The sequence below is a fragment of the Bactrocera dorsalis genome, chromosome 3, assembly GCF_023373825.1.
Source record: "Bactrocera dorsalis isolate Fly_Bdor chromosome 3, ASM2337382v1, whole genome shotgun sequence".
Classification (NCBI taxonomy): Eukaryota; Metazoa; Arthropoda; class Insecta; order Diptera; family Tephritidae; genus Bactrocera; species Bactrocera dorsalis.
Window position 1 is genome coordinate 54,895,254 of NC_064305.1, and position 22,547 is coordinate 54,917,800.

Here is a 22,547-nt window from a genome sequence, read left to right on the forward strand (position 1 = left end):
TACCTTTGTACATATATTTTTATAGAAACAAATAAAAATTTGCTATGAAATAGAATCACAAATATTTACCCTTAAAATGCAACAAAATCGGATTTTTACAAAGTGATCAAAGTATAGAAAACGGTTCGTGGCAGAGAAGAGCCAAAGCAGTAAAAGTACCTTATTTTTATTTCGGAAGCACGACTGCGTGACTAAAGCTGTTTAAATCGTCTGTTCTTTAACGAATTTTCTTTAGACGTACATACATACATATATTCATGCAGCTCGAACATTCGGATCAGCTCGAAAATTGCGCTAGCCCCAGACGGCAATCGGTCGGACTAACATTTATATTTAGGCCCATTGTTTTCTCGAATGATAATCAAATTAACTTTTACCCAGCCACTCAGTGGATTTGATATAAAACCAACTTTTATACCCAACTTGCCCAATGTGTCTGAAATTGGAGAAGGGAAGCCGTGGAAGATCTTAACTCATCCGGCTTTAGGCTATACACTTGCGAAGATAATGCTCAAGCGTCTCATCATCCTGCGCCGAATCCATTTATCTAATTTTCTTAAAGTGAGATGTTGAGCGTAGGTGCCCTGTGATGATCCTTACAATAAGCGAACTTAGTAGAAGGAGAAGTTCCTTTGAAGTAAAAGTTGTATGGTCTGTCAGTAACTTCGTGGTATGTTTTGTGTTTCAAGATCTACTTTGTTTCCTTAGGATCTTTTGTTTTAAATAACCCTTGAAGGACCTGAATGGTCTGAATGGGCAGCCTAAGTGAATTTTGTTCCGAGCTGCTCCCGAGCGTGTCAACTCGTCTGCCTTTTCGTTTTCTTCTATTCCTATACGATTCGGTACCCAGATAATATCTTCCGAATTAACGAATTACCTACTGAGAGTCTAGGTGCATGCATAATCTGAGGCAGCGAGCCTTAGTCTTGGCTTTGTCGATAGTTTCAATCACTGCTTGGCTATCCTCTAGAAGGAAGAGAAGAAGCGTACATGTCAACTTCTATTTTGTCAATAATTTCGAACTGAAACACTAAATTGTAACCATTTAGTTTAATAATACCTTCTGCGCATGGTTTACTATAGACGAAATCTTCCTGTTCCTTTTTCACGCTTGGATCTGTTGTTGAATTTGTAAAAATCGCCGTTGGAACTGTTGATCACAGAACCATTGATCTATTCTTTTTAAAAACGTTGGGCTTAAATCCTCATCCCTTTCTTATTCGGATTGCCAATTAGGCCCGAGTTCATTAAGAAGGTTGAGTCTAACAATATGCCCGCTATGACGTCGCAAAATTTCATTTCGACGATAATTTTGTTGAAGACTAACTACAGGAATAGTAGCCCATAGTACCAGATTCTGAGACTCCAGTAGATGAGTGTGATTTTCGCCATAACATTCTTAGTGATGCGGATTTGCGGATTTTATTATAGGATTTGTGAGCTCGCGTGGCATCGATTTTGCAAAGAACTTTCGCATTTTCATTTCGATCAATATTATTTTATTTTAATTCAAAATAATTTTGATGTTGGCTGAGTTCGCCGTCTTCGGTCTGTACTGAATTTGACCCACTTTTAACGAATGCTTGCTTCACCTGCGGTAGAACCCGAATAACACTCACGCTTTTTTCTTGTATCACATACATTTTTCGTTTATAAATTTCCATTCAAAACTTCAAGAAAGCAGATCTCTCAAATTGATATACCTCTCTCACGCATCAATTGCCCGATAAAAGTGAAATGTATAGATGTATCTTTTGTGGGCTAGGAATAAATGAACCAAATTAACGCTCTCAAAGAAACAACTCGATGCTCTAGCCACTTGGTAAATGAAGAAGTCAACCTGTCACCACGCCGACATCCCAATTAAAGCAGAGTTAGCTTTATTGCCGTAAATCACAAAACTATTAAGAGTCTTGACATTTAGCATGGACGATGGAATTATTAAATAAAACAATACCGAAATTTTCGACTTGTATACCCTGAGGTACTGCCATAACTTTATTGACTGACAGTAACTAAGAACTCATATTATTTTAGGTCCTCTGGGACATAGTGGACCAGTAATTACTTCGAAATTTCGAAATACAATCCAAAGTGGTATCGTTGCAAAGATTAGATAATGAAATATTGGAAAGTTATGATAGCTGAAAGGTGAAAGACAGGTCATATTTCAAACCACGACTGAAAGTTTATGCGAATTCTATTTACGGAATGTCTCTACCTTAACTCCAAACGCTTTTCGCAATAATCCATCAAGCGCCGAGAAGTGATGATCGAAACGTTGATAGGTACACTCAATACCAGTACATCGGTTGACTTCCGCTCCGCCAAAGAACAATTGAGCCTCATTATCCAGAGGCTTCCAGCCATGTGCCCGGCTGTGCGCACTTCATCAGCGTCGAAGGTTTGATTTCAATTTCACGCTTACGCGCGCCGGCTCATTGTTTCGCAATTTATTTATTTCCCATTTGTTTATTTAATGCATTACACAACGGGTATGTACAGGCCGACTTGCATATATTTTCCATTATTTGTTGTGTTTTCGTGTTTGTTTTCGTTTTTGTTTCCATTCATTGAATTTGTGAATTTGTCAGCGCATGTGAGTCGAGTCGAGTTCTAGTTGAGTTGTGGAGATGAACAATTAAATATTATGCGAGTTTTTTGTTGTGATGGTCGTGGGTAGGAATGTGGGGTACAACAATGGTCGGCAGGGCAGAGAAATCTGTGAAGTGAGAAGAACGGATATGAGCGTAAAAACGCCACTAATGATGACAGGGTTTGCTCTGCGTCCGCATTCACATTCACGTCCGTGTCAACGATGACGTCCACGACGCCGGCAACTAACGATCAACAAGCCGAGATATGAAGTGCAAAAAGCGGAAAAAATATTATTGCAGAAAAAGCGAGTAAACGTATGATGAACGATGGACATGACATGCAATTCATGCTAGACCTTACACTGGCGGGTACGGGGGGTGGGTGACAACAGCGCTGAATTGCAGTAAACACGGCAAAAAGGTGAATAACGGTAAATAAGTGAAAAGCAGGAACACTTTTCGCGACAGTCGGAGACAATGACAGACAAATACCATAACGCTGGTCAGTCATGCATTTCGTCTGGTCTCTTCGTAGTCGGCAATGATCATGGAGTTCGGGAGGGTTGCTATTGTCTCGTCATCGGTAATGAAGGTAGCAATGAAAAACTGCTCGACTAGGTCTGACAAAAAGTTTGAGGGCATGACGGTCACGCTGCATAATGATTATACTGTTATAATTTGCTGAGTTGCAAGCGGTAGCGTCTACAGCGCTGCTTGTCTGAGCGCTTCAGCAATGCCAATCACTCAGGCGATATTTAAAATGTACTTGATAACGCGACAAAGAAGCAGCTAATCGTCAATTGGTCGGTCATTCGGCTCGGTTGCGCAACCAAACAATGATTGACACTTAAAAAAGGAAATGTAATGGGACCAGGAAGATGATTTTGGTATATGCTGGATACTGTCTCACTGTTCAGCTGCGAAGTTTGAAAATATAATATAACTATATTAACACAGATTTTAATAATTATCGCATACATTCAAGGAAAAGTTGCTGTTTTAAAAACTATAAACAAATTACTATTGTATCGGTCATGGCAATCCATTTACTATTGACGTCTCTAAAACACCAAAATTCGAATAGCTTCTAATTTGTCCAATTATAGAAATTAATGCCAGCGCATTTTCAAAAAAATACTTTTTACTTTCAATTTTTATTGTTTGCGTCTTCTTTTCTTCTGTGCTTTCTAGAGCTTTCTTAAGATTTACATCACTAGAGACTAGCGCGTCTAATATCGAATCGGCAGAACTAAGTAGTATAGCCCTTTACTTTTTTGAAAAAAGAAAGATAACTCAGAGCTCGGGTAATAGATAACTGGGAGAAAGAAGACTCGGTTTACCGACTTTATACCCTCATTAAGTTTGCCACGAAGTTTGTAACATCAAGAAGGAAGCGAATGTTGAGCTAAACTAGTCACTCATTTTCTAAGATATCATTTAAAAATTTTTCAAACGTCATTTTCTGTCCAAGAAGCTGCTCATTTGTCGGAATGCCGATATCAGACCACTATAACATATAGCTGCCATACAAATGAATTTCACAATGTATCTTCACAAAAGTTGGCACAGGTTATTTTCTAAGATAATAATGAGCTCACTATAGCATATAGCTGCTATACAAACTGAACGATCGGAATCATCGGCTTGTATGATACTTTTGCGTTTGGCGTGGTATCTCCACGAAATTTGACATAAATTACTGCTTAAGGTAATAATATACCCTCCGAAAAAATTGTTTAGATCTTTAGTGAGAATCTAGAACTGTTAGTGATGAATTTGTGGATATACTTTCTGCAGATTACTGAGGAATCGAAATGAATATTTGCTTTTGATATATGTACATCTGAGACTTATAAATTCATTTACTAAGGATCCTCTTTTGTCTTTTGCATAAGTATGTATGAACTTCTTTTTACCAGAATTGACCATAGAGTGGAACGATTGTCCGCACGACCGCAATCACAGTATAAAGGTTGCTGCTGGAGCCCTTTGTAATCGAACCCACGGTCCCGTCAATACGGTACATACATACAAATAAATACAGTGGCTAGCAAACGGAATTTGGCATTAAACCTTAAACCAATTATTACTTTACTACCAATTTGCACAATAACAATGAGGAACAGCCGAGGCGAGCGTATAATGATAGAGAATAAAAAAGCAACAAGGGCATAAAAAGCAATATGCAGCGGTAACACGCTGCCATCAACAACTCCAGCGGCAAAAAAGAGTGCAATGAGGAAACGAACAGGGGCAAATGGCGAAGAAGTAGTGACAGAACGGTGAAAAAAGGAAGAGCCATGCCCGAGGCTATTTAATGACAGGTTAAAACACATAATGAATACGGTCAATAATACGGCAGTGGCCGCAGCAACTGAGCTCGGCGGCGCGGCAGTTACGCTGGGCCTGCAGTTGGCTTAAGTGAGGCGCAACAAAAACAGTAAAAACGAAGAAAAACAAAATGCACACAAATAATATGAAATAAAAGTAAATGAAATAAAGCAAAAAAGTGAATCAAAAGCGATGTGAATTAACGTGTAAGGGCATGTAGCATCGCGCACAAACCACCACGGAAGGCAGGAGGCAAGAGGCCGGGCGAAGGTAGGGCGAAACCCCTTAAACAGCGGTTTACTTAAGGCTGGTAATTTTAATTGCAAGCACTTTATTTCTTGCGGTGAGCACGGTGGCTCATGGCCTTCCAAGCTTATGCAGTGGTGAGGTACGCGTAAGGCCCGCGGCCCTTGGGCACTTACCGGCGTACACTGGCCACATGGCCGAGCATAGCGCAGCGTATGAGCGTGTGCAATGTGTGCTTTTGATACGAGCTGCTGACAATGCGCGCCAGTCCAGTAATTCAACATAATTTACAAGAATGTTAACAACCGCTGAGACATCGATTGCGATCGCCAAACGGCTTGTAAGACATCATGTACACACATACGCATGCACATACATACATATGGTATATATAACGACAATAATTACCTACACGGCACTTACATATGTACCTGTACGGTATGGAGGCATGAATGCAATCGCGAAAATGCCCACATCTCCAATAAAAGTCGTGAGCTCGTGCGAATGTGTGGCAATGTGGAGCTATGTGGAGCATTGGGGTGACCATGTGTGGGATTTTGTGTCGCTTTTTCTTGATCTCAATACAAGCCTGCAAACACTCACTGCCAAATGGATGCAAGCGAAAACACACACACATACATATGTGCATGGTCATGTAATGTGGTATGTATGTGCTAATCGCCATCGTTGCGAATGTTCGGAAAATGTTATAAATTAAATTAATATTTTTCAAATGATTGGTGGGCTAACTTGTTGAATTTCGGAATTAAAATACAGTTAAATGCATTGAACATGAGTTCGACTTGTTTTCTTTATCAGCCGATATGAACCCACGTTCGCATCTGACTGATAAAGAATGCAAAGCGCAAAATTTGCGCCGCAACAGCACAGCGAAGAGTGAAGTGGGTAATGTTTGTATTTACATACACATACGTACATAGCCATTATGCATTCGTAAAGTACCGCTATACCACTTGCTATTTCAAAAAGACATAACAATTTCACATGCACCGGGTCATGACTTGTGAATCATATACTGAATGTTGAGCTTTAAAAGACTCTATCTTGCATCTTTGCTTCAGTAACTTAAGTTTCTGCGAATGCTGGAAATAACGACTCTTACTTACGAATGCCAGTTAAGAATAATTTCGATCATACAGCTAGAGCCCTTTTGTTCTACGAAAGTGGTTTTGGCCCTGCGTAAGAAGAACTGGCATTTCCATTATCACTTCTTCAAATCGTAGTCAAAGTGTATTTTTGTATCTTGAACAAGGAAAATTTAGTTTGCAACGAAGTTTATAACAATAAAAAGGAAAACGTCGGAGGCCCTATAAGAAATATACATATATAAATGATCAGCGTGACAAGCTCTGTCTGTATATACACAAACTCGTCCCTCAGTTTGAGATAAATATCTAGAGTTTTGCAAACGTCCTTTTCTCTCTAAGGAAAGGCTCATTTGCGCCGAGAAGTGATGATCGAAACGTTGATAGGTACACTCAATACCAGTACATCCGTTGACTTCCGCTCCGCCAAAGAACAATTGAGCCTCACTATCCAGAGGCTTCCAGCCATGTGCCCGGCTGTGCGCACTTCATCAGCGTCGAAGGTTTGATTTCAATTTCACGCTTACGCGCGCCGGCTCATTGTTTCGCAATTTATTTATTTCCCATTTGTTTATTTAATGCATTACACAACGGGTATGTACAGGCCGACTTGCATATATTTTCCATTATTTGTTGTGTTTTCGTGTTTGTTTTCGTTTTTGTTTCCATTCATTGAATTTGTGAATTTGTCAGCGCATGTGAGTCGAGTCGAGTTCTAGTTGAGTTGTGGAGATGAACAATTAAATATTATGCGAGTTTTTGTTGTGATGGTCGTGGATAGGAATGTGGGGTACAACAATGGTCGGCAGGGCGGAGAAATCTGTGAAGTGAGAAGAACGGATATGAGCGTAAAAACGCCACTAATGATGACAGGGTTTGCTCTGCGTCCGCATTCACATTCACGTCCGTGTCAACGATGACGTCCACGACGCCGGCAACTAACGATCAACAAGCCGAGATATGAAGTGCAAAACGCGGAAAAAATATTATTGCAGAAAAAGCGAGTAAACGTATGATGAACGATGGACATGACATGCAATTCATGCTAGACCTGCCACTGGCGGGTACGGGGGGTGGGTGACAACAACGCTGAATTGCAGTAAACACGGCAAAAAGGTGAATAACGGTAAATAACGGTAAATAAGTGAAAAGCAGGAACACTTTTCGCGACAGTCGGAGACAATGACAGACAAATACCATAACGCTGGTCAGTCATGCATTTCGTCTGGTCTCTTCGTAGTCGGCAATGATCATGGAGTTCGGGAGGGTTGCTATTGTCTCGTCATCGGTAATGTAGGTAGCAATGAAAAACTGCTCGACTAGGTCTGACAAAAAGTTTGAGGGCATGACGGTCACGCTGCATAATGATTATACTGTTATAATTTGCTGAGTTGCCACCGGCAACGTCTACAGCGCTGCTTGTCTGAGCGCTTCAGCAATGCCAATCACTCAGGCGATATTTAAAATCTACTTGATAACGCGACAAAGAAGCAGCTAATCCTCAATTGGTCGGTCATTCGACTCGGTTGCGTAACCAAACAATGATTGACACATTAAAAAAGGAATTGTAATGGGACCAGGAAGATGATTTTGGGATATGCTGGATACTGTCTCACTGTTCAGCTGCGAAGTTTGAAATTATAAGCGATATTATATCAACACAGATTTTCATAATTGTCGGATATTTTTAAAGAAAAACTGCTGTTTAAAAACTATAAACTAATTACTATTGTATTGGTCATGACAATTCGTTTACTATTGACGTCTCTAAAACACCAAAATTCGAATAGCTTCTAATTTGTCCAATTATAGAAATGAATGCCAGCAGCATTTTCAAAAAAATACTTTTTGCTTTCAATTTTTATTGTTTGCGTCTTCTTTTCTTCTGTGCTTTCAAGAGCTTTCTTAAGATTTACATCACTAGACGTCTAGCGCGTCTAATATCGAATCGGCAGAACTATGTAGTATAGCGCCTTATTTCCTTGCAAAAAGAAAGATAACTCAGAGCTCGAGTAATAGATATCTGGAAGAGATTATTATTTTCGGATTTTATACCCTCAACAGGGTGTATTTAGTTTGCCATTAAGTTTGTAACACCCAGAAAGAAGCGTCGGAGACCCTATAGAGTATAAAGTGATCAATATGTTGAGCTGAGTCGATTTTGCCATGGCCGTCTGTTTGTCTGTCCGTCTGCCTGATAAATATATGAACTAGTCCCTCATTTTCTAAGATATCATTTTAAAATTTTGCAAACGTCATTTTCTGTCCAAGAAGCTGCTCATTTGTCGGAATGCCGATATCAGACCACTATAACATATAGCTGCCATACAAATGAATTTCACAATGTATCTTCACAAAATTTGTGAGTTATTGTTCATAGAAATGATGTAATATCGGAAGAAACTGTTCAGATCGGCTCACTATAGCATATAGCTGCCATACAAACCGAACGATCGGAATCAACGGCTTGTATGGAAAACTTTCACATTCGACGTGGTATCTTCACGAAATTTTACATGGATTATTGCTTCAGGTAATAATATAACCTCCGAAAAAATTGTTTAGATCTTTAGTGAGAATCTAGAACTGTTAGTGATGAAATGAATTTGTGGATATACTTTCTGCAGATTACTAAGGAATCGAAATGAATATTTGCTTTTGATATACATATGTACATCTGACACTTATAATTTCATTTACTAAGGATCCTCTTTCCTCTTTTACATAAGTATGTATGAACCTCTTTTTACCAGAATCGACCATAGAGTGAAACGATTGTCCGCACAACCGCAGTCACAGTATAAAGGGTGCTGCTAGAGGGAGCCCTTTGTGATCGAACCCATGGTCCCGTCAGTACGGTACATACATACAAATAAATACAGTGGCTAGCAAACGGAATTTGGCATTAAACCTTAAACCAATTATTACTTTACTACCAATTTGCACAATAACAATGAGAAACAGCCGAGGCGAGCGTATAATGATAGAGAATAAAAAAAAAGGGCATAAAAAGCAATATGCAGCGGTAACACGCTGCCATCAACAACTCCAGCGGCAAAAAAGAGTGCAATGAGGAAGCGAACAGGGGCAAACGGCGAAGAAGTAGTGACAGAACGGTGAAAAAAGGAAGAGCCATGCCCGAGGCTATTTAATGACAGGTTAAAACACATAATGAATACGGTCAATAATACGGCAGTGGTCGCAGCAACTGAGCTCGGCGGCGCGGCAGTTACGCTGGGCCTGCAGTTGGCTTAAGTGAGGCGCAACAAAAACAGTAAAAACGAAGAAAAACAAAAAGCACACAAATAATATGAAATAAAAGTAAATGAAATAAAGCAAAAAAGTGAATCAAAAGCGATGTGAATTAACGTGTAAGGGCATGCAGCATCGCGCACAAACGACCACGGAAGGCAGGAGGCAAGAGGCCGGGCGAAGGTAGGGCGAAACCCCTTAAACAGCGGTTTACGTAAGGCTGGTAATTTTAATTGCAAGCACTTTATTTCTTGCGGTGAGCACGGTGGCTCATGGCCTTCCCAGCTTATGCAGTGGTGAGGTACGCGTAAGGCCCGCGGCCCTTGGGCACTTACCGGCGTACACTGGCCACATGGCCGAGCATAGCGCAGCGTATGAGCGTGTGCAATGTGTGCTTTTGATACGAGCTGCTGACAATGCGCGCCAGTCCAGTAATTCAACATAATTTACAAGAATGTTAACAACCGCTGAGACATCGATTGCGATCGCCAAACGGCTTGTAAGACATCATGTACACACATACGCATGCACATACATACATATGGTATGTATAACGACAATAATTACCTACACGGCACTTACATATGTACCTGTACGGTATGGAGGCATGAATGCAATCGCGAAAATGCCCACATCTCCAATAAAAGTCGTGAGCTCGTGCGAATGTGTGGCAATGTGGAGCTATGTGGAGCATTGGGGTGACCATGTGTGGGATTTTGTGTCGCTTTTTCTTGATCTCAATACAAACCTGCAAGCACACACACACACACATACATAAGTGCATGGTCATGTAATGTGGTATGTATGTGCTAATCGCCTTCGTTGCGAATGTTCGGAAAATGTTATAAATTAAATTAATATTTTTCAAATGATTGGTGGGCTAACTTGTTGAATTTCGGAATTAAAATACAGTTAAATGCATTGAACATGAGTTCGACTTGTTTTCTTTATCAGCCGATATGAACCCACGTTCCCATCTGACTGATAAAGAATGCAAAGCGCAAAATTTGCGCCGCAACAGCACAGCGAAGAGTGAAGTGCATATACATATGGGCATTCGTAAAGTACTGCTATACCACTTGCTATTTCAAAAAGACATAACAATTTCACATGCACCGGGTCATGACTTGTGAATCATACTCGTATACTAAATGTTGAGCTTTAAACGACTCTATCTTGCAACTTTGCTTCAGCAACTTAAGTTTCTGCGAATTCTGCTAATTACGTTGTTCGCTCTCTTACTTACGAATGCCAGTTAAGAATAATTTCGATCTTAGAGCTAGAGCCCTTTTGTTCTACGAAAATGGTTTTGGCCCTGCGTAAGGAGAACTGGCATTTCCATTATCACTTCTTCAAATCGTAGTCAAACTGTATTTTTGTATCTTGAACAAGGAAAATTTAGTTTGCAACGAAGTTTATAACAATAAAAAGAAAACGTCGGAGGCCCTATAAAAATATATATATATAAATGATCAGCGTGACAAGCTATCCATCTGTCTGTACACAAACTCGTCCCTCAGTATTTGAGATAACTATCTAGAATTTGGCAAACGTCCTTTTCTCGCTAAGGAGATGCTCATTTGTCGGAACCGACAATATCGGACAAATATAGCACATAGCTGCCATACAAACTGTTCGATCAATCTGAAGTTAAGTTCGCAACTTTTTTGTTTATAAATAGAAATATTTTTACCGAATTTGACAAGGCCTATTGTCCTAGGTAACGATGCCAACAAATTGTTTCCTGGCGCCATGAGAAGGTTGGTGCCGGAGATGGACGGATTCGGAACATCTGTGGTTTGATATTTTTAAAAATTTTAGTGTTCCGCCCTTTAACTAGTTTAATGTACATATAAGGTAAAATCGAACCCTAACCCTAGCCACTCTTCACATAACGGTATTGTTAAAACCGTGTTAAATAAGTACGCCATAAACATTAGATTTCACAGACACAGACATATTTATAGGAGCCGGTGTCGAAATTGAGCAAAGAAATCCCATACCTTAGGGCCTACTTGACTAATTTTTGAATTTGATACATAATAGGAGTATTCAGACCAACTTTGTTAAATAGTTAGTCGTTACACGGTAGTTTTTTACTGCTATTTTCCACTAAAAAATTCCGCCATCTTGTGGGTGGTAAACACCCTTAATGTAAAAAACAAAAATTACTAAAGGATGGAGGGAGGTATTTTGTATGTCAGAAATGCGTACAAAGTTTGAAATGAATCGGTCAAGCAGTTTAGAAATGACAGTGAACACGGACGGTAGTTTTGAGAAAAACGCGTCTAAAATTTATAAACTAAAAAAGTTACAAAGGAAACGATTACCCCCCATTGTCAAAAGTATGCTCAATAATGTACAAAAGCTCCGAATAAGACGACTCAATCCATATTTAAGAAAAAATTCGCAAAAAAAAACATTTTTTACCATGAAAACCTTACCCTCGCCCCCCTTTAGGACTATCAAGACCGGAGCATACTCTTGTAGAAGCCCCAGAAGTGATCTGGTGACTGATGTTCAGAGCATACTGAAATTATGGATGGAACACTACTCTAACATGTTGAATGGCAGTGAAATCATTACACCAGGCAACGATGAACCCGATTCCCTAATCGATGACGATGGAGCGGACGTTCCATTGTCCGACCATGAGAAGTTCTAATAGCAATTACCTGTCTGAAGAGCAACAAAGTGGCGACGCCGACGGTTTGCCGGCTGAGCTATTCAAATATTGCAGCGTTGAGCAATACCAAAAACGGAAAGACCCATCTGAACATTTGATACCAAACGAAGTTTCAGATAAGGCGACTACCTTTGTGCGACTTCTTCACTCTATTCCTGTATAAAATATTTCGAGCTGCAGATATGAATAGGAGGATGGAGTCATGTGTAGAAGCCCACGCAAGTGAGGAAAGTTCTCTGACTGCCATTCACTCGGCAGTAGCCAGAAACGATTCTTTAACATATGGCTGAAGCAGCTCTCGACTTCCGGTCTTTGGCCAAGTATCCTCTATGTAGCCTAAGAACATCCGTTTTAAGGCAAGCTAAAGTGAGGAGGCGAAACATCCCCTACATAGGGTTGTGCGCTTGGCTTGGGACCCGCCACGTAAAAAACACCCAATGAAAACTTCGGCTATAAACGCGTAAGCGGTGTCTACGCCAATTAAGATAAGATATGAATAGAGAAGGTCAAACACACAGTCGTCGCACTCGCGACTTGGCTCTCATGTCACTGTTGACAGTCATAACTTTGAAGTCGCAGATAATTTCGTCTGTTTTGGAACCAGACTTTAAAACCAATATCAACATTAGCCTCGAAATCTAACACGGAATATCTATTTTCAACATTTCATCTCCTCCTATTTTTGAGCTTTGAGCAAAAAAATGTGACCCACATTTGTTAATCATAAGGAAGTGTTTTAGTTTAGAAACCCGAAATTCGAGCCATCTAAAAAATTAAATAATGATGGGTTCTTCATTAATACGAATGTCTCTGCTTCAAGAATCTGCAAACTTAAAAAAAAAATTCATCAAATGTTGGCTACTCTGAACTAAAGATCGACTTTTTTACATTTTTTTTTTTTTATTTTGTCGAATTTTTTTCGTGTCGTATTTCAAGTAAATCGCCTGATTAGAACTTGAGATATTGTTTCAACTGCTCAACTGTATAGAAAAAATGGGTTTAGAGAAAAGCTCTTTTAAAGTTTTACGTTAAGTCGCTTATTGTTCCAAATGTCCGTTAGGTCGGTCCAGTTGCAATGACACTAAAACGTCTTTAACTTCGGAAATAATATGAATTTTGAAAAATCCTTTCAGGAAGATATTTTTGAGAATCTAATCTATCGAACTAAAAAAAATCTTAAATTCTAGTTTTTAAAATTTCTCGGCTAGAATGCCCCCCATAATAAATAATCCGAATAAAAGGAAATATTTTGTATACGGAAAGCTCCTAAATATTTAGTCTTCTCGGAACATATACAATTTGTGTTATGTTCTTATATCATAACTGGGTATGAGACGTTCAAAACAGCCTGAGCCCACTCCTCAATGCATTTTTGAGTTGTTTCAACTGCTTTTCTATAAATTGGTCATGTGCAAAATATTTTATGTTAATTTCCGTATTCATACGATTGTAAACCTTTAATTGCGATAATAATTACTCCGACAGGTTTCTTATAGAATAAACTGGAATATAATTAAACATTACATGCTCATTTGAAAACAATAAAATATTTTGCACCTTTTCATTTGTCAAGGCCTGGCCTGGCTGCAGGCGAAATGCTAATAAAACTAATAAAATTATGTATCTGTAATAAGGAATTATAAAACTAATTCAATGAAGACTAAAATGTGTCGAGACATTGACATGTTTTGCATATGAAAGAAACATTTCCGCTTATCTAGATTAAAGTGTCACTAGAAGTAATTAAGCTGCTTTCAGCGCTCTGGGGAGCGAATACCAATTTGTCAAATTAAGAGCTTTAACCCTTAAATGCATGATGATGTATATATACATCAGTGTTTTCTTCCTTACATAATTTATAAACGGTAACTCAAACACAGTATTTTTTACTTTTATTAGGTGCTAAGAATATCGGTGTTGACTTTTGAATGCAAACTTTCATGATATGACATTTCACTTTTTAATTTTTAATAATTTGACAGCTTGGCGCGCCACTTACAAATACACACTTGGTATTTAAAAAGGAAAAACCATGCATTTAAGGGTTAAAGCTGATTTCAACGCTGTGATCCCAATATACATATGTGTATAACGGGTGATCAAAGTAGAAGTACTTTTTTCAATAGCCTTTTATTGACAGATCACACGAGAGTCGTGCCAAGCTGTCATGTTTTTGTTTGTTCAGTATTGTTTGGCATTTTATTACGGAAAGACTAACACCTGTACAACGTTTACAAATCGTTCAACTTTTTATGAAAATTAACATTCGGTAAAAAATATTCGCTATTGGATTATATAGGAAAAACAGACCACGTCCAGCGCACAGTGAAGAAAATAAAGCAGCCGTAACTGAGAGTGTACACGAAGACCGTGGAAAGTCGATTCGGCACCGTTCGAAGTAACTCGGACTGACGTATGAAACAACTTGACGCATTTTACGTCGAGATCTTAAATTGAAAGCGTACGAAATACAGCTTGTGCAAGAACTGAAGCCACACGATTTTCCCAAGCGACATCACTTCGCTCTACGGGGTCTTGAAATGTTCCAAGAAGATCTGACGTTTTCGAGCCGGTGAGGACCGTTATCGCTCTGTGATAACTGACTATTTGGTTTTGGTTTATTGAGAGAATACTTCGGTGGGCAGATAATTTCAAGTTTCGGGCCGGTCGATTGGTCACCAAAATCGTGTGATATCATACCGTTAGAACTCTTTCCATTAGGGATATGTAAAATCTAAAGTCTATGCGAACAATCCCTCTTCTATTTATTCCTTGGAGCAAAACATCACGCCTGTCATTCTCTAGTTACCAGTCAAAAATGTTCGAACGAGTCATCGGAAGTTGAAATCAAGGGATAGACCATCCGAGATGTATGCGCTCCACTTAACTTATGACCTGAAAAAAAAAAATAAAAAAGCTATATCATGAAAACTAGAGCTTATAGAGACAAACTGATTACAGATTTGAATTCACCGCGCCCAAATTAACTAGAATCAGTTGAGAAAGATAAAGAAGCAAATTGAGTGTTGGTCTTGTTCACTTTGATTTATATTTACAGATAAACCACATAATTATTAAGAACATGTTCACTTAACTTCATTACAGTATAACATATTAACTTTAGCGAGTTATCACACTTTTAGTTTTTCAACATAACCGTTATGTGAAGGGTCGGCGAAGTTATCATTTAATTTCAGCCACTTTAACCTTTTCATATGGCAGGTTCATCAAATATAACGGGTGATTTTTTTGAGGTTAGGATTTTCATGCATTAGTATTTGACAGATCACGTGGGATTTCAGACATGGTGTCAAAGAGAAAGATGCTCAGTATGCTTTGACATTTCATCATGAATAGACTTACTAACGAGCAACGCTTGCAAATCATTGAATTTTATTACCAAAATCAGTGTTCGGTTCGAAATGTGTTTCGCGCTTTACGTCCGACAAATTTTGTTCAGCGATGAGGCTCATTTCTGGTTGAATGGCTACGTAAATAAGCAAAATTGCCGCATTTGGGGTGAAGAGCAACCAGAAGCCGTTCAAGAACTGCCCATGCATCCCGAAAAATGCACTGTTTGGTGTGGTTTGTACGCTGGTGGAATCATTGGACCGTATTTTTTCAAAGATGCTGTTGGACGCAACGTTACGGTGAATGGCGATCGCTATCGTTCGATGCTAACAAACTTTTTGTTGCCAAAAATGGAAGAACTGAACTTGGTTGACATGTGGTTTCAACAAGATGGCGCTACATGCCACACAGCTCGCGATTCTATGGCCATTTTGAGGGAAAACTTCGGACAACAATTCATCTCAAGAAATGGACCCGTAAGTTGGCCACCAAGATCATGCGATTTAGCGCCTTTAGACTATTTTTTGTGGGGCTACGTCAAGTCTAAAGTCTACAGAAATAAGCCAGCAACTATTCCAGCTTTGGAAGACAACATTTCCGAAGAAATTCGGGCTATTCCGGCCGAAATGCTCGAAAAAGTTGCCCAAAATTGGACTTTCCGAATGGACCACCTAAGACGCAGCCGCGGTCAACATTTAAATGAAATTATCTTCAAAAAGTAAATGTCATGAACCAATCTAACGTTTCAAATAAAGAACCGATGAGATTTTGCAAATTTTATGCGTTTTTTTTTTTTTAAAAGTTATCAAGCTCTTAAAAAATCACCCTTTACAAGGGGTTTTTGCCAGATTTAGAAAACATTAGTACTTGAGCAGATTATACGTACTTATACTTACTTTACTGTGGTATTATTTATTAGTTTTTGGGGTAAACAACATCCTCAAACATAACATAATAATAGCAGATTGCTTAAATTTTCTGTTGTATGCATACGAATGCTTGGAAAAATATCGGGGCTAACTTTTTCGGAAATTTCTAAATGTGAAAGGGAAGTTGTCTGTGTAAGAGAGTATGTGTGATATTTAGAAGACGGTCACAACTGTTCTCTTAAAACGACGAAACTTAATTCAACTTTTGATCTAATTTTTGGTGTGTAAGTTACTAAGTCTTTTGATCTGTTTATGATATATTGAATATAATCAAAACCATTAAGAATGCTTTCTAAGAATAATATGAAATATGAATTATCATACGAAAGTTGACGAGATTTATCGTATAATTTCTTTAAGACTCATTATATAAGACTCGAATCTATCTATTTGTGTAGAATATGTCTTTGAAAAAAACAACTGGTGGGTGTGGCAGTGTCGCGATACTACCAGTGTGCGAATCAAAACTGTATATTGTGGCTGGTCACATGTGTTTCAAGTTGAGTCCAAGTAATCCACATTGTTACAAATACTACATTACAGCTCCAAATATCTCTGAGTCATGTGTTGTGGAAGTATTAAATGGCAAGCGATAAGCTGGTAAGGTAGAAAAGTAAAGTAAATTTTTAAAGATAAAGCAAAGGGACCTAAACGCCCATATACCAGATGTATGTAAATACAAATATATACATATATATATGCACAGATGTGTTATATATATTTGTATGAGATTGTATCGCTTGGTATACATATATTAGCAAACCTTTGTGGTTGTTGTTCAAGCTCTTTCAGTCATTTGCATTCAATAAGCTCGCTCTGATTTATTCGCTGTCACATTGGCAAAGATGCTTTGAAAAAAGACAACAACAACAATTTTATGAGCCAATCATAACCGCTTGTCGGCAAACTCACTTGGCAGTACGCAAATATTAAAACGTGCTTATATGGACTCATATGCATGTTGTTGTATCTTTATACTAAGTACGAGTATATGTGCAGTCGGGTGCATGCATTTGCTCACATTCGCGTACTTTGTAAACACAGAGATTAGTGGCTCAGATTATTATAATTACACTTAATCATATACTCGTATGTGGAATGAGTCGTGCTTGCCATATTTTCAAAAATGAACATATAATAAATGAAGTGAAATATCAAAAAAATACGCTCGCGAATATTCTGTACAAATACGTGCATATATTCATATTTATATAAATTCATTTTTTCATGTTTTGCAAAAATAATTATTGGCCGCGAGCCACTGGTCGATTTACGAGATACTTGATCAAAGCAAACAAATCATTTTTCAGCTGCGTAGGTGTTTGTAGTTTCAACTGATGCAAATGGTGGTTGCTGTACAGCGCAGTCCCCCGACCATGCTACTTCACTTCGGATTAGTCAATTCTAATCATAATTATGTCAAAGTGAGTTTTTCTAGTAATTATACTTGATTTATTGTTTCCTTAAGTCAAAGCAAGCGTGGTTGTTGCTGATTTTTTTCTCACAACTGTCATTTATTACTTGTAAAGTCTTCACGCAAGTTTTTAAGATCCTTACCACGAATGATTGCATTGGAATTAGTACTCATAGTAGAATTTTGTTTTGTTTCTTATGAAAATTGTTGCAGTTACCTTAAAAAATGGTACAATTTTGAAAAATGTCTAACGTTTTTCAAGTATTCGCCGCTGCTTTTATATATCCTATTTCGTATGTAAAAACAGCTAATGTCTCAAATATAAGTAGATAAAACCAAAATACTTAAATTTCAACTCCCCTAATTCCGTGGTACAACAATTTCTCTCCTCCCACAGCAAAATATCTAAGACTCAAGTTCGATACCAAACTGTACTGAAAACTAAATATTGAGAAAGGATTAAGCAGGTAGGTAGCAAGATAATATATTTAGCAGGAATTACGGCCTAAAATCGAATATAGGCATATGAGCCTGGGCAAGAATTTCCGGGGCTATTAAATCATGTCGGAATGAAGCGTTTAATACGTTCCTATATCAACTGGCCATAGACGCTATAAGAATAAAGAAGATTGGTGATTGGAACAAGAAGAGTTATTGACTTAATACTATTCTGAATCAGCTCAAAACAAATCTAAATAAATCGTAAGCCGAGATCACGAGCTTCAATTTCAAACAACAAATAGTAGGTTATCATGGGGTGATAAGGGTCGCCATTGACGGTTACGTTCTTATCGACATCATTTTTGAAGAAATGTGGATCGATGATTCCGCCAGTCCACAAACCACTTCAAAATTTGATAGCGGAAAGTTCAGATATTTCGCCATTCTCATTTACCTCCTGTCCAGCTAGTTGGCACGTCCTGATTCTCACATCTATCACGCGAAGTTTGTTTACCTTCTTCTTAGGCAGCAACGGAATTCTGTTGTAGCCCAAAACCTGCAGTTCTTTGTTTTCTCACAAACTCGTTTATTTTAACGGTTTGAACTCCGCTAAACTCTTCTGCTCCATTAAATGATGACACGGGTGGGTTTGGCTCGTAGTTTATCCTCGGAAGAAAGGCTCCTAATGGCTTAATTTTCACTATTTTCTACCACTTCTTGACACTTGTCCCCGCAGATTAGGGCAGTTGATGAGCTCCACCATCAAACGTCGTTTCAAGATTTCACTAGATGCTGTCGCTGCTTTGAATTCTGACGCTTTGTGCCCGCGTTCTTGATGTTTAGCTTCTCGGCTGCATCCCTCCACTTCCTGTTTTCCGAGGGTGCCTTCGATTCCATCCCTATTGAATGTTATCTATTTTCAGTCATAAGCTCCTCAATACATTCCCAAACGCTGGATCCGAGGTACAACACCAGTTATGTCTGTCGAAATGAACCCTGCCGTCTATCACCACTCTAATTCCTCTAGCTTCAAGGTGGACTTGCCCTGGTATTGGTTACATATCCTGACCGCTGTCTTAAATGGCGCATTTGTTTTCAGCATCTTCTTACTTAGTTTTTTCCGGTGCCCTCTCTTGTTTTCAGAGTTGGTACCCTTGTTTACCTGCTCCGCAGAACCAAGCCGTTCTTCATCTTCCCCTTTCTCTGTGTTGGTGCGCACAGCACTTTTTTGATGCTAGTCTTAATGGATTGTGACACCCGTGTGCTGTGGCCTGGCTTGTCAGTAGTACTACAGCCACCGCAATCTATTTCCGTTGCAACGAAGGAGTGGCCGCTGGGAATACAGCAAGCATAATCGCACCTCCTTCTGAGTTTGCTTAAAAAGCCGCACTCCATAGGGAGATAAATCGGAAAATATACCACTATTCGCTGAATGACCTGTGCCTGCAATGCCATGACTAGAGGCAGTTTGAGGCCACAACATTACAAGCGGCGAAACCCATCACATGACACAACGGCTAAGAAGAAGTTTGGCCGAACTGAAAAAGCTTAGAAGTAATCTGAAGTTGGCTTGCTAATTTCTGCTCATATATTCATTTAATAATGTTAATTTTAATAAAGTGTTTTACAATTTTTGAAGATGTGAGTCAGAAAAAGAATGATGAAAAAAGATTGCGCCACGCAGTGTTAATACGTAATTTTTATAATCCACAAATCTAAGAGGGAAACAAAATTGGATAGTATTAAAATTTTGCTTCCAACAACGTCAAAATTTTGGTTACGACGACCAGAAAATTTTGTTAAGCCACTTTCATCTTAAATAGATATAAACGCTCCTTTTAATGCGCTGTAAATAATTAATAATAACTTTGTATGTACATAACTAACTTCTAAGCGGGAAAATAACATGTGTGCTTTTCTGTTTTAATTTCTGTTAGATTAGTATCCAGTTTTACGTCGGCCATCTGTTCCCGCATACCTGGTCTAACCCCACAACAACGGCAGCTGTGTAGTGAGTCGCCAGATGCTTTGATCGCGTTGGGTGAAGGTCATCAGATGGGATCGCATGAGTGTCAGCACCAGTTCCGCGGACATCGTTGGAATTGCTCACAAGTCTGGCAGGAAGGTGTCTTTGGACACGTCATGTTTGTCGGTAAACACTAGATACAACGCACCTAAAAGTTGTATGGAAGGCATTTTCAAACTGCCATGTGATTTACTTACAGGTTCTCGCGAAGCGGCCTTCACTTATGCCATCGCCAGCGCCGGAGCGGCGCACTCAGTGACGGCAGCCTGCGCGCGTGGCAATATATCTTTGTGCGGCTGCGACATGCGCCACAAACCCAACAGTGACTCGCAGTCTTGGAAGTGGGGCGGCTGTTCGGCCGATATCAATTTTGGCATGAAGTTCGCACGCAAGTTTCTTGATGCACGCGAAATCGAAGGCGACGCGCGCACGCTGATGAATCTGCATAACAATCGCGTTGGTCGAAGGGTGAGTACTTCAGCACTTCGAGGCTAGGAGCTAACTCTAATTTTTCTACTCTTTTCGAATTTTCTTTTTCAGTTAGTTAAGAATCTGCTAAAGACGGAGTGCAAGTGTCATGGCGTGAGTGGTTCATGTGAGATGAAGACGTGTTGGAAAAGTCTGCCACCTTTTCGTCAGATCGGCGAGGTGCTTATGCGGAAATACAAAAGAGCAAAACATGTTCACGTTAAAGACGTAAATGGACTGAAACAAGTATTAAGGGAGTAAGTGGCTGCTTATTTTATGAATTACCTATGACTTTATTGTTATTCGCCTTTCAGGAGGAATAGTAGCCGTGAACTAAAGCGTATGGAGCTGGTCTATCTCCAAAAGTCGCCGGATTATTGCGAGCGCAATGTGCAACAAGGCATACTCGGCACGACTGGTCGTGTTTGCAATCGTACCTCGAGTGGAACTGAAAGCTGTGATAAATTGTGCTGTGGGCGTGGCTATAATACGCGTCAAGTACGACGAAGAGCACAGTGTCGTTGTAAGTTCCGTTGGTGCTGCGATGTGACCTGTGACGTGTGCGAGGAAAATTACGAGGAATTCACGTGTAAATAAACCGTTAATAGATATACCATTTTAGGCTATGTTTTACAAAAATATCATAAAAAGCAATAACATTGTTAGCTAATTATTTGTTTCTTTGTAAGATATTCCCTGCGTGTATATTGTAGACATAAGCTTATTAGTTCTTAGAAGTGCTAAGTAAGAATTTAGGTGTAAGAATCTAGGTTTATTCCCACAATTTTGTTAAGCTTATTTATTTATGATTTTTTTAATGGAAATATATGTATCCAACCTTTATATTTCACCCCGAATAAAAACGAAATCGAAAGACATCTAAGGAATATCCCCAGTTTAATTTCTTTAACTGAGGAGAAACTGAAGGTAATACAAACTTATTTTGATAATAGCCTTACGTTTTACCAACCAAACAACATTTGTTCGATTGCTCTATTTAAGAAAATTCTTCTAAATTAACAGGCTCCCTTAAAGATCTAAATAATGCATCTGAGTAACTCGAAATGTATTTTTCTTTTTGTTTTTTGTTTGGGCCGATCAATTGTAAAGTGCAGTTTCGTTTGATCGGCCCTTTATGTATGCATGGTTGGACTTCGATAAAGTATCCGCCAATGGTTGTTCTTACATGTAAGTCCATCAGCCTTTCCAGTGTCTTCAGCATAAAGGATGTGATGTGAGGCTTATAGGTCTAAAATCCTTTGCATTCGTGTGTTATTCTGTCTGTTTTTGATAGGAACGCCACTATAATTCTGTTCCTACTTCTTGGGATGTAAGACATTTGAATGCTCGCTTTGTATATACAAGTATTTTCAAGCATTTGTATTATTGGCTCTTCCTGCTTTTCCATCGGGCAATCTCCTCTGGACCTGCCGCCTTAAATGGTAAAAAACTGCAGAGGAGATCCAAGCAATTCCTTCCGCCTTTATGTAAGCAATATTGGTGTGCGGTTTGGGTAGCATTTTATTCAGCCCAGCGGATTCTCTGCAACTTTCTATCGATATGCAGAAATATCGCCATGAGTCCGTTTTGCCTTTCCTGACTGCTTGCCCTTGCGTTGGCATCACACCCTATTAGGACATCATCTTTTTTGTAGTCCTCGATTAGTCTTATGAGTGATGCCAGTGTTATGTCCTCGTCAT

The 22,547-nt window shown here is 39.1% G+C and overlaps 1 protein-coding gene across 2 annotated transcripts in view; it reads left to right on the forward strand.

Annotated features, from left to right (window-relative positions):
* LOC105227682 (protein Wnt-2) overlaps positions 1-21,734 on the forward strand; it is a 43,116-nt gene extending 21,382 nt beyond the window's left edge. Inside the window, exons 3-6 of one of the 2 annotated variants that reach the window (XM_011207161.4) lie at positions 20,291-20,505; positions 20,579-20,847; positions 20,920-21,104; positions 21,162-21,734. In XM_011207161.4, the coding sequence (XP_011205463.1) occupies positions 20,291-20,505; positions 20,579-20,847; positions 20,920-21,104; positions 21,162-21,444 (952 nt within the window). In that variant the 3' untranslated portion in view covers positions 21,445-21,734. The remainder of the gene's footprint in view (positions 1-20,290; positions 20,506-20,578; positions 20,848-20,919; positions 21,105-21,161) is intronic. The other variant, XM_019990847.3, reaches the window with a different exon arrangement.
* The last annotated feature ends 813 nt before the right edge of the window (positions 21,735-22,547 follow it).